The 13,536-nt window shown below is 35.5% G+C and overlaps 1 protein-coding gene across 3 annotated transcripts in view; it reads right to left on the reverse strand.

The window, feature by feature from the left end:
* Positions 1-321: 321 nt before the first annotated feature.
* The window catches only part of LOC149090230 (protein Gawky-like), a 50,745-nt gene continuing 37,530 nt past the window's right edge, over positions 322-13,536 (reverse strand). For all 3 annotated transcript variants that reach the window (XM_089233055.1, XM_089233063.1, XM_089233071.1), the window contains 5 exons: positions 8,727-8,969; positions 7,657-8,534; positions 7,312-7,445; positions 3,356-3,405; positions 322-3,241 (listed from right to left, as the gene is read on the reverse strand). In XM_089233055.1, coding sequence (XP_089089181.1) covers positions 2,687-3,241; positions 3,356-3,405; positions 7,312-7,445; positions 7,657-8,534; positions 8,727-8,969 — 1,860 coding nt within the window. In that variant the 3' untranslated portion in view covers positions 322-2,686. The remainder of the gene's footprint in view (positions 3,242-3,355; positions 3,406-7,311; positions 7,446-7,656; positions 8,535-8,726; positions 8,970-13,536) is intronic.

The following is a 13,536-nucleotide window of genomic DNA, read 5'->3' on the forward strand; positions in this document are numbered from 1 at the left end:
CAGATGGCAGTTCCCCCCTCGTTTAAGATAAATTAACAACAGACTGAAGTAAAATTCTTTTATACTACACTTTTATTGTTCTTCATAATAGTATAAATGTTCTCCTATTTCCTATCATGACGATTTGCTCCACCTTCAACACTATAGACATGCATTTCATTTTTTTAGAAATTGATACAAATTTGATTCATGAAACAGATTCTGGAACAATAGACACTTGAATCATATTCAATGAATTTGTGAGAATGAATATAAGCTCTAAGTCACTTAAACATTCATTTACAACAAAACTTCCCAAATTATTGTTATGGAATGAGGAAACGGGAGTCTACCAGGAAGCGTGACTAAAACTGTGCCACCATATAACACATTACAAGATATTTGATGGACGTTGAGCTACTTAACAAAAAGATTTTTAAAATGAAACTATGGCATCAAGATTGTATGTTCAAAGAACACATCTCCATAAAATGGCATTAACTCACATACTGATCAAAGTCAATATATTCAATCAGCAACACATGTAAATTGCAAGAAGCTCTCCATCTAGTCCAACTACGAACAGTTTTTTCATCGAAGAGCTTCCAGTTTATGCAACTCGGGGGGGTGAGGGGGGGGGGGTGAGGAGGGAAAAAAAGAAAGCCCAAGTGAACAACAACCTATCTGAATTCACCGGGGGATAAACTCCTTGGAGAACACAGGGGCAACAAAATATGCAATCACATTTCTTTTACGTTAGTATCAAGAATAATTCTATTCACTAAACATGCACAGACTCCCAGTAAAATACACGCATGTATAATACATATATAATCTCGAGATATTAAAGCAATGACAGATCACGTGCAGGTGGGAAATTCATTGGAGGGAACGAGAGAGGAGGGGGGAATAGATCAGTGACTGGCACAACTTTGATTAGTATCAATCAGTCAATTTAAAAAAAAATGGACAAAATAAAAACAGCAGCAAGCTCACATGTTTGATCTTTTTTTTTTACTCAACGTTTGGCAAGCTTAAATGAAATGGGGGAAAAGGAGGAAAGGTACACAAAACAAAAATACTGATGTCTTAAAAAGGTGCAATTGATGAATGCATATGCATCTAAGTTGCAAAAAGGCCAGAACGTGCATTTGCATTTTCACAGAGCACCTTTCCATGCAACAAGAGTATTCTTGATATAATATATATATATTTCATTACGAACAAGAAAAAAAAATGCACTTTTTTTCCCTCTTCTATTTTTTTCTCACTAATCACAATTTTCACTGACTGCGGGGAAATCGAGATCCCCAAATAGGTGACTTCATAAATTGATTATTCACATCTCATATAGTTTTTTTTTAATTTAACAAATACATGTTATATCACACTTGACAACCACATCTTTCATATATCCAATGTCATTCCTTTACGATTGCAGACAAACACACACATACTTGTAAGTACGTTTAAGAATATAAGAATGGCGTTATCCCTTATCACTTCTGCTTTTTTGTTCCCCTTCCGCAACAACAGGAAGTGGACACATAGCATACACAAATTTTTTTGCCTGAATGAAATGCAGGGAAAGTGATAATTCATATCCAATACACACACAAAGAGAATACTAACTAGAAAACTGCACACACAATGATTACTCTGTTCTTTAAACTTAACACCTAATACCTAGATATATAATACAAGATTGTAGGAAACAAGAAAAAAATCACTATCACGTATATGTACACAACTGTTTAATCAGGAAGAACATATAGGACAGTTTATTTTGTCTCTTTTTTTTTTTTTGCACTTCAAACTCACAAATCATTTTCATTAAAAAAACGTAACGTAACAAATTACAAATTTCACATAAAAACAATTGAAATAAACATCTCATTTGGAAAGAAAATATATATATATATATTTTTTTTTATTTCATTTTTTTTTTTTTTGTTTTTTTTTTTTTGTTGGAGGTATCTACACACCAAAATACATTCATTGTGAACACGATCAAACACTTTTACACGATTCATTGATGTTTTTTTTTGTATTTTTTAAATATAATTTTGGCATTTTAAATATTTTTTCAAATTGTGAAAAATTGACTAAAAATTTTCCGAAAAGAAAAAAAACAAGAGGAAAAAAAAGTGTTTGATATGGCAAAGTTTTTTTAAGGCTTTATATTTGTTTCTTCTCCTGTGGCACTTGAAATACTGGAGATATCCAACACTAAATTTGATTTTTTTTCTTCTTTTGAACAAACTTCATTCTACAATTACACAGCAGACGTTGATTGTTACTGAGCACAGTCTGCCAAAACTTTTTAAAATCAGGCAACTGATTGGCTTTGGATAGAGAGAAAGACTTGTTGAAAGCCTATAAAAATATCACACAGAAGCATTTGACATCTTTCGATCCATTTTTCAGCTTTTGACAACTACAGTGGAAGAAGCGGCGACATTATCGCAAAACACAAAGTGTTAATATCACATTAAACACAAGAATCAGACGCACATCCATAGTGATATGCGTTACAAAAGAAAAAAAAAGTGAAACAACCTGTGCAAGGTTTTTTCCCCAGGAGTTAATTTAAGGAATTCTTTGCAAAAGTGTTTCTTTCGTTTTAAAACATCTTGAAACAAGATTATCAAACGAAATGCCTCGAAATGTTTGACTTAGAATACACAGAAACGGATGTCGAGATGTCTCACATAGATTCACCACCAAGCAGATCATCCGGAAGGAACCGATTCAAGGATGCATTTGTACTCGAGTCATGGTCATTCATTGGCGGCGCTGGCTGAGCAGAACCCCACAAAGCATTGCTGGTATTTGGGAAGTTCCACAGCTGTGACGAAGAAGGCATGTTGAAATTGCTGCTGTTCCAACTTGATGAATCCAGCTTGTTAGAACCATTTCCACCATTCCCAGCTGAAGAGTTGAATGGATATGAGCTGCTATTACCACTGCTACGGAAGCTGCTACTGCCATTACCAGCTAATTGAGATGATGGCCACGACATATTTCCAGTGGCATTTTGATTTGTCAACAAAACAAGGTACTGCTGTACCTCAGAATCATTAGGAATATCAGCCAAAATTGTAGTGTTGCCAAGAACACAGTTGTTGAGGGCAGACTGAGCTTTCGATGCTTCTTCACGAGTTGAATATCGAACTAAGGCGATGCCATAATTCAAAGATAAATGAAACAACTGCAATGGTCCATGCTGCATGCACAACGTTTTCAAAGTAGAACCATCAATCTGGAAGGACATTTATTTTGAATTTTATTAAACCACAGCCTTTTCATTAATTTCCTATTGAAATAAAAAATTAGAGCAAATAGAAGTTGAATAATGTAAGTAAAATAAACTCACTTGTGGTGTTAAGTTACGAAGACATACAAAATTGCTTTGACGCTCCCAGCCTGGAGGGGGAAAAAACCATCAATTAATACAATAGCATGACTAACTACTGAATAGTTTTTCTTGAAGGTAAAAATAAACTCTAAATCAATGATTTCCCACAATATTTATAAGATTTGTGAACAGACAATGCAAAAGTTTGAGATACTGATTATGGACATGTTGCTCTAATGTAGTAGCTGCTCTCCATGGATAGTTTCTCCTGAAGTTTGCGATGTCACTAATTGTGGAAAAGGAATTGTGCAATAATTATGAAACATCTAATAAATGAAGGTTTTTGGTGATACAGCCCAATCACTTACACGTCATGAAAATAGTTTTGTAATAAATTTATCATAGGTTTTGGACGAAAACAAAAAATAAAATAATCAGTGATAAACATATTACCATGTACCTCAAACAAATTATTTTACATCACTGAGTGGAATTGAAAAAAATTTATGTGGATAGAAAAAAATCATCTTCCCTATAAACAGTCTTGAAAGCTTCGAGATTTTTTACATCTGTCCTTTGATAGAATGTTGAGCTGACGTTTCAAAATAGTTCAGGGCAAGAGATGTGATTACAAGGTGAACTTCAAAAGTCACTTCATCTTGTTATTGACCAACAAAATTACAATGGTCCGATCATAGTTTGCTGGCTAATATTGGGGAAACTTGGGATTGCTAAATTAAATAACAGTCTGACTGCTGGGTTTTATTTAGCACAGCTGCATTTTACCAAGTTCCACCACTTACATCATTGAGAAATCTGGATCTGCATTATCTTCCTTCTCTTTTGATAGCAAGCATCATTTTCCCAGTTATGCATCAAGTTCCCAGTTCTTCTAAGACTCCTTCCTAAAATTCAGTGGTAAACAAACTAAATTTATGCAAAGATAGGGTCAGCTTGAAAAGGTGTATTTTGGGCAAGGCATGATTTTTTTTTTTTGCTGGTCGACAGGATTGGTTTGATAATTCTCCATTTGTGAAAAGTTTCACAGAATCAAATTTTGTTTGTTAGTAAATGCATTTACACCAATATAAACTAAAGGTTAGATATCTTTCATTGAAGTGACTATCTCAAAAATTGTGTGTGCGCGCGTATGTACTACTATACATATAAAAATTTCAATCTGTGGAAACTCTTTTGCATTTCTGTTCCAAAACATTTCACACTCCTATACACAGCTAATAATTACATAATCTAAATAGAAAATGGACTACAAAAAAAAATTTTTGGTACAAACCTAAAATGTCAAACTGAGCATTAATCTCAATATCATGGGATTGGGGGAGGATCATTTTGACTAGATTTATTTTGACAGAAGTGAAAAAATAGAATCAGGTGCTGTCTGAAGAATTTTCATAAATTTCATACGTGAAATTAATTTCAATATCTTTTATTGGGTTTTTATTATCAGGCAGCACTTTCACAATTGTTCTGGAAATAATAGATAGTTCTCAATTCATAAGTAATTCAGAATAGTCAAATAATTTAAGAGAAATTTAAGCTGAAAAATCACAGATGTTTAAATGAAATAAATTTCTTGCACACAAGAAAAATATGCTCAATCCACTCATCATCTGAAAAACATTTTTTGAAAATTACAAGCAGTTTCCATCTTTTATTTAAAAAAAAAAATAATTGGAAAGTGATATTTAATGACACAAAACTACATATTTTCAAAAAATTCTGCTTTTGTATAGAGAAAGGCAGTAAACTTATAAAAGTTGAATAAAAACCATTATAATTGGCCAAGAAAAATTCCAGATAATGGCACATACATGGGGCTGACCATACTTTTTGAGTGCATTTCATGGAAAAACTGAAAAATCACTGTTTAAACATTTCAGCATTTTTAAAGGAATTATTAAACATTTGAATGATTCTGCATCTGTTTTCACAGATCGATTTGTGAAGAAACTTAAAATAAACAGAAATAAATGATTAGTCACCTCAGACAAATCTGTGTTCCCTTTGTATTCAAAATATGGTCGACACTCATTATAATAACCCCCGTGTTATAGTAACCATTCCATTACAATGACTGATAGGATAAGTCCCAAATCTTTTCATAGAAGGACTATCATAAACATTTTACTTTCAATATAATGACCTTCCCAATATGACATCTGGAGACAAAGACGGTCCCTATATAGAGCATCGACTGTATCAATTTCATTGTCCTAATTACAGATATGTTGAAAAATATACTTACTGGAAAACAGTCCCAGTAAGCATCTTTCAGAATGAAAATAAATTTCTGCAAGCTGAAAAATTGCACAAATTTCAAGACCACTATAAAAAGTGGATTGCCTTAACCAACTGAAATACCAAAAGATTGCCCTAAGTTTTTACGAGATTCACAAGTACCTCATGAAAGAAACATTAACTCCCAAGGAGAAAAGAAAACCAGAAATACAACCTCAGTGGAGGATTTCTTTCATTTTATATTCTGCCCTTACAGATGGAACTAGCTGGTACCTGCAGTTTTGCTTGCACAGTTTTGAAATCTGAAAATTTGCTCGCCAATGATTTCCCCCATATAACACCCTTGTGGGTTGAATTTCCAAAAATCCTATCTTAGTTAGTCTCTATATTATAAAATATAATACTGATTGAATTTCATATCTATAGCGGTTTGAGCTCTATGATGATTGCTACATACATTATATAATCTTTAAATCTCCCCCCAGAGGGTTAATTTTGAAAAATTCTTCCTTAGTGAATCTGTGCATTACAAAATAAAACCAAAGTAGAATCTCAATAATCCAGCCCATCCAGTAATCCCCATTTTTTAGGCGGGCTTTCTTTGATTATAGAAGAGGAAAAACATATCGCTGCATGTCCATGAACACAAGTTCATATCATTTCAATCAGCTTTTTTAATTGACTTCCAGTGATCCATTGATTTTAATCCAGCACACTCCAGTCTGATATGGGCCAGATTAGTGAGACTCTACTGTAGAACCAAATGTCATATTTATAGCTTCAGCGATTTCGGCTTAATGATGATTGCCCTATATAACCTTTAAGCACTCTAATGATTCGAAAAATCTCTTCTACTGAGTCTTCACATAGAATAGATAAAATAAAACCCTTAATCCCTTGCTGCCTGGCAGTCCAGTAGTTAGGGAGCTAGCTTCTGACTATGCAGGTCTGGGTTCGAATCCCAGTTCTGGCATGTATGCCTGCTAACATACTAACAAATTCCATGGTCAGATTGTAAAGATCTCTTGGAAATACGTGGTGATCACGTTTTTAAAAAAAAATTAAATTAACCAAATTTCATATTCATAGCTTCAGTGGTTTCAGCTCAACATGATTTCTCTATATAACCTTTGAACCCCCTCATGACCCACTTAGGGGTCGAATTTTGGAAAAAAAACCCTTTTTAGTGAGTCTTCACAACATAAACTGATAAAATTTCATATTTATAGCTCCAACGGTTTCGGCTTGGCGATGATGAATCAGTCAGGACAGATTGTATATACCCATATAATTTGAACTACAGTGAAACTTTGATATAGTGACACTCTGAAGACCAAGAAAAACTATCTTTGTAGAACAATTATTGTTATATCAATAGGCGGCATTATCATCACGTGCCAAATTCATGCTGCCGTTGGCATCTTTTCTATATCAGAGTTGTCAGTACCTAAGAAAAATGTGCACTTATGCATTTATTTGCAACGAAAAATTACAATTGTTTATTAATAAAATTCAGTTAGATGCATTGCCCTGTAAAGTTGTTTATATTGCATTACATTTTTGTGTCTTGCACACAGGGTAGTGATAGCAATAGCTTTCTTAGGGCTTTCAGACTTGCCAACTTTTGGAATCCGGATATTCTCCCGAAGAGGAAACAAGCACACACGCTCCACAAAAATTACAAATTCCTTTTGCATGTGAAAAAAAAAATTTACCTTGGCTAGATAAACCAGGAGGTGGACCACGAGGCTTTGAACCAGTTGAACCCCACACATCACCTCCTGGATCGGAAGACAATGAGTTCCAAGTGGATTTTGAACCACCAGCTTTGCTAATTGCTCCTGATGAGCTGAAATATGGAAAAAGTAAAACAGTTACTTCAAAGGATTCACAGGAAAGAAATTTTTACTCAAGAGTTTTCAATCACCCTAGACAAGTATAGCTAAGCAATATTTATAAAAGGTTCAGACTTTGATAAAGTTCAGACTGCCGTTTCCCAGAATAAAAAAACACAACTTTACAGTATCGAGAATGAGACTCACAGTGAAAATATTATTTACCTATTGGACACAGTGGTGTTTGGAGTAGAGAATATCCAGGTACCAGATGCTAAATTTGACGATATGTCACCACCGACTGTTGTAGAAGGACTGGCTTTTGAATTCCAGAAAAGATCAGGATCCTTGATGGTATTCACAGACAATGGAGATCTTGTGATGCTACCAGGAGTTATATGGGGGTCATCTTCGATGTTCTTTAACTGAGTCCCTTTCCAAGGCTTTCCAGGTTCAAATTCTGGAACAAGATCTGTTAGACTGTACGATGTATGTGAGGCACTGCTTGTGGACGGGCCAGAATTAGGTGGGGTCCCTGATGATGACTCTTTGTTCTCCATGTTGCCACCATTACCATTGCTGCCATTGTTACCGATTCCGCTGCCAGGAGGAATGGCGGATGGTGGCACGGAATTGTTTCCGGTACCGTTTCCAGAATTATCTGTGATACCTGTCAACGAAGTTGCAGTTTCTGGCCAACTAGAGTCTCCCTGGGGGCGAGACAGACTAGACCAGGCACTATCACCCTGACTAAGCAAAGGATGCAAATTTGACCCAGGATTTGGCATCGTAGAGGAAGCACTGGATGATGAATTTTTGGATGGCAATGGGCCAGGTGCCCTACTAAACTCGCTGCTAAAGGAACTGTTGCCACCAGAGACAGCATTTTGGCCGCACAGGTTGCTTTCATCTTTGTCATAGGAAGACAGCTTCCACTGGTTAAGGCGTGACTGTTGGTGCGTTTGAAGAGGGACATCTTTTAAAGAGAGATCCCTGAAATCACTTTGAAGGGATGGCACTGTCTCAACATTGGGTTTGAAGACATCTGTTGGTGCTTGGGAGGAATGAAGACCTTGGTGCTGCTGAGATGGCTGTTGTGGAACCTGTTGTAAATTGCAGAAAAGAGCACCAAAATTTTAGTACACAAAAATTAAAACTCGAATATATTAGAACTTAAAAATTCCAATTTCGTGTTGAGAAAATAAAACGCTATTAAATGTTAAAAAAATTACTAAGGAAGTCACAAGAGATTTCTGCATATATTTTGAAAATATGTATTTGAGATATTAATTTACCTGCTGCTTAAGAAAAACAGCTTGTAATGCTGCTATCTGATTTTGAAGATTGAGAATTCGTTGTTTTGTCTGCGTGAGTTGAACATTGAGCTGCAAACTGGTTGTGTTACCGGGTCCACCACCTGGAACCGGTTTCCCCATGTTCTGGTTTTGCATCACTTGCAGCTGATGCAATACCTTTATTTGCTGTAATAATTGATACAGTAACTGCAAAGTTTGGGGAGCCAAGGCTTGATTTAGAATCTGAAAAAAAGAAAACAGAGAAATTACATAGTTGGCATAAGCAAAAAAAAAAAATAGATAGTTTAGTTTCTGCAGCTTTTTTGTGTCCTACCTACTGACATCTATTGCTGAGTTCATCTAATGACTGGGAAAAATTTGTTCCTCAAACCCTGGGTGACCTCATTTGACAAGGGTACAAAAATTCAAATACCTTGTGCCAAGAGGAGAGCCTTATATGAATGCCTAAAATTCAGAAATTTTGCCTCTGACATTTTGCCCCACGTATGTTTCGTCCCCAGTACATTTTACCTGCTCTGAACATATGAGTGATAAAGTAAGTGCCTGACAATGTGAGTGACTATACCAGTGGGTGAGTGAGCATGTGTGACTGAGTTAGTGAGTCACCATATGAGTGATTGAGTGACTATGAATTACCAAGTGCTTGATCATACGAGTGACCCCACTCACTTGGTCTCATACGATCACATATTGTCACTCATTCCATTCAATTGGTCACTCAGTCATTCACTCACGTACTCACTCAGCCATCCACTTGGTCAGACTGCCATTCACCTACTTACTGTAATTTTTCTTGGTCACTCACACGGTCAGGAAAGACGAAAGGGCTGGGGTGCAATGTCAGGGGCGAAATGCACCGGGAATGAAATGTCAGAGGCAAAATTTTCTTTCGCCTCCAACCTTTTTGCTTTTCATTCCACGCTGAAATTACTTTCAGACTAATTTCTTACCCATTTTTGACCACTCATACAATTCACGACCAAATCGCACAATTTGTTTTATATATGATGACTGGCTACTTAAACAACATTTTTGAAGTTTCAAAAAACTGGATATCAGTTGAGAAAGTTCCATCAATTTTCTAATTAAGAGGGTCGTTCAAGTATTACGTAAGCAAATTTTTAGTCATTTTTGACCCTCTCTCCCGTCAGCAAAAAGAAGCATAACTCTAACCCCTCCATCCCTGTCAACAAAATTTTGTCATCACTGCCCCCAACCACATATTGGTGGGATCAGAAACATACGCAGGAGGGGGCATAGGGGGCTCGTGTGACCCCCCCCCAGGAGAAAAAAAAATCATTTTTTAAAGCAAAAAAATATTTTTTTAAAAAATTAAAATTTTGAAAGAAAATACCTTTATGTTATTATAATTGATTTCTGTCAATTGCAGTGCTATTTCAAGGGTAAAAACTCAAATTTCTCTTCAAAAAATTCATTGCGATCTACTCTTCAAGCCATATATGGTAAACTCTTGACTCGCGGACCAAATGTGGCCCTGAAGTTTATCTGATGTGGCTTGCCCCCCTCAAACCTAACTTTGTAAAAATGAACTAAGAGGCACATTTAAAAATCGCTTAAATGACCAGTGGCAAAATTCCAGAGCATTTAAGTGGCCCATGGCACATTTTCAGATCACTGAGGTAGGCCTCAAAGATCACCTAAGTAACCTGCGACACAGTTACAGAACACTTAAACGATTCGTGGCAAATCCTTGAGTGACTCGTGGCACAGTTCCAGAGCACTTAAGAAGCCAGGAAACATTTTCAGAGTACTTGAAGAATCCATGAAACATTTAGAGATCATTAAAGTGGCTCTGTAAGGGAGGGTTTTGCAACGTGAAAGCCTGTGTGGAAACCTTGATTGTAACGAGGCTATTCCGTGGAACCCTTAACAAATTTTGAATATTTCTTCAATATACAGGGTGTCCTAGAAGTCCGCATTCGCTCTGCGAAACAAGAAGAACACACTTGCAGTAGATAAAGGTGTGAAAAAATATATTTGTGAGTTACACATAGTGTGACCATATGATCCATATTTTACGGGGCAGAATTATTTTTCATAATATTCAGTTATTTCTATCGTTTTAATAAAAATGTTAATTTTGTCAAGCTTGCTTTGAAATTTCTAAATTGTGAATTCTTTATTTTAACATGAGCTATGGATCAATGGAAATGTCAGTTTTTTTTAATGTGGTCATCCTAGTTATGCACATTCATTTTTCTCATTTTCAATAAACTAATTAGACCATTAATTATACAGTTCACAGCCGATTCTGAACGGCTATTTTGTTTCTCACCGAGAGGGGTTTGAATGCCAAACGTTTGGTGTGCACACTTTCTCCAATAGCCATGTGCTGTTTGATCATCATGGCACGGTTTTCGCAATAGTTCCTTGTGTCAGCAAAAATCACAGTGAAGGACAAAAGAGGGTATTGAACACATGACATGTCTGAGAATCTCGTGGCACAGTTCGCGAGTATCTTACCGACCTAGACTACCATATTTCACTAATACAGGTGTTTTAATCTTGAAAACTAGTACACAGTATCACTGATTTCTCGTTTAAGTATTCACATTAAAATTCATGAAATGCAAGAAACTGTCAACAGAAACTAGTAAAAAACTAGATGAAATCAAGGCCGGAACTGGGGAGGGGGCAACTGCCCTGGGCGCCAAATATCAGTGAAGAACAAAAATACCGTTATAAAATCATCAGAATTTAAGTGGAGGGTCACAAAATCATGTTTACCCTTCCTCATAAAAATTGTAGTTACTACCTTGGATGAAAGTGGCGTTAACGATAAATAATACTGATAACAAAATACAGAACAAGAGGGAAAAATTACTACTCATTGTACTTGGTCATGGGTTGAGTGTGAATTTTGGCATACATCATTCTCATCCGTAATGAAGAACGAGTGGTCAAAGTAAGAGAAAGGGTGAATATTTACCCCCCCCCCCCCCCACGGTGCCAAACCAGCACCAGCTATAGTGAATATGAACAAAAACTATTTATTCTTAAGCTTCAACAGAGTAAAACAAGACGAGCAAAGGCTTCAAACAAATAAGAACACAACGAAACTGCAGCAAAATCGCTGGATCACGTCTCTTGTGATGAAAGAGAGCGCAGACTGATATCAGAGGAGGCCTCAGAGGAGTGAAAAATTCCAACTTGAGCAAAAACATGAAAATGAGAGGACGGACGATTTTGTTTTCCTGGAGCATGCTAAATGTTTGCTTGACATGGGATGTTACATGACCAACACTGATTAGACATTGAGAGCATTATGTGTTATTACTAGGGGTGGGAATATTGGCATTTTTAGTGAACTCACCCACATACAATGATGGTCACTCGTGGGAAATTTCCTTTAAGCTTTTCTTTCAACATTAAACAAAAAAAGAAAAAACGCAGGTCAATGTCTTTCTCAAGACCTTCTTCCGAGAATGATCATTTCTATACATTGAATGGATGTAATTATTTTGGAGCACAAAAATGTATCACTGTAATTGTTTTTCATTGCATATTGTCATCTCAAAAGCCTTAAACTTTGATGATCGACTAATTGACTGATTGTTGACAGAGGTATGGTATCATAGGCCGCAACCAGCTGCTTGGTCAGCCGGGGCAAACACACGTTAAGAAGGTCCCCTTTTAATGTTGGGGAGAAGTTAAAGAGTGAAATTTTCGTCCCCCGTGGTCCGGCGCCCGGGTCACCAGAACTCACAAGGTTGGCGATGCCCTTGAGAGACTCTGAGAAACACTTATCTAGTATTTTGGTTCTTCTCTTTTAGACAACTATTAGAGAGTTGGACTCGATGTCTAGCTATTATCTGTTTTGCTCAGATATGGGAAACAAAACTTTTTCAGTTTGTTAAAATTTAGTCAGTTCAGTTAAAGTTTGTTAAACCATAACTCTTCACTTTTCAAAAAGTGAAAAGTTACGGGGTTTTTTTTTTCAAATATTCAGAAGAACAATATAAGAATACTCAGGATTTAAGCATCGGTGATGAAATTCGAATTAGTTATTTAAGTAATTTATAATATTATTTTGAAAAATTTAATATTGTGGCTAATTTTTCTCAAGAATTTTTTCTGAAAATTTTTTTCTAATTCTAATTTTTCTCAAGTTTTTCTCAACAAACAAAATGCAAATGAAACCATTGAATTTTTGTGATATTTCCTGTGAGGTATTGAAAGGTTTTTCCATTTTTGGCACTACAAATAAGATGTCATTAACAATATTTTATATCTTCATAAAGGGTGGTTGATTACGCAAGCATCATCCAAACCCCCCACTTGTCATCAAAAGTCAGCAAATCAGAAACCCTTCCCCACCCCCCCCCCATTGATGCTGACGTAATACATGAATGACCCCTAATGTAAATTAATTATCTTAGTTTAATTAAGATAATTAATAATTATTTTAGGAAACTTCATGTACTATGTAATAAAAAAAAAAAGAGGAAAATTATTTTTTTTATTCTTGAAATATTAAGTAAATAATCCTATATTAAATTATATCCTATATTAATTATATCCCTAAATTTAAAATAATCCTATTCAATGGTCATGGAAGAAAAAAACTTCAGATAGACAATCAGAATAAAATTTTTGAAAAATAATAAAAAATTAAATTTCATAGCAAAACAATTTCAAGAAATACGACACTCATCAGACCTTTTAGAGTTCCCTGTCATACAAAAATTTGAGTGATAAGTATTAGAAGAAAAAAATTTTAACATTACGCAAACTCACCATCAATCAAAAATAGGTTAATGAAGACTTT

This window comes from Pholcus phalangioides, unplaced genomic scaffold, assembly GCF_987345545.1.
Source record: "Pholcus phalangioides strain wild (caught in Gottingen) unplaced genomic scaffold, Ppha-v1.0 ptg000001l_1, whole genome shotgun sequence".
Lineage (NCBI taxonomy): Eukaryota > Metazoa > Arthropoda > Arachnida > Araneae > Pholcidae > Pholcus > Pholcus phalangioides.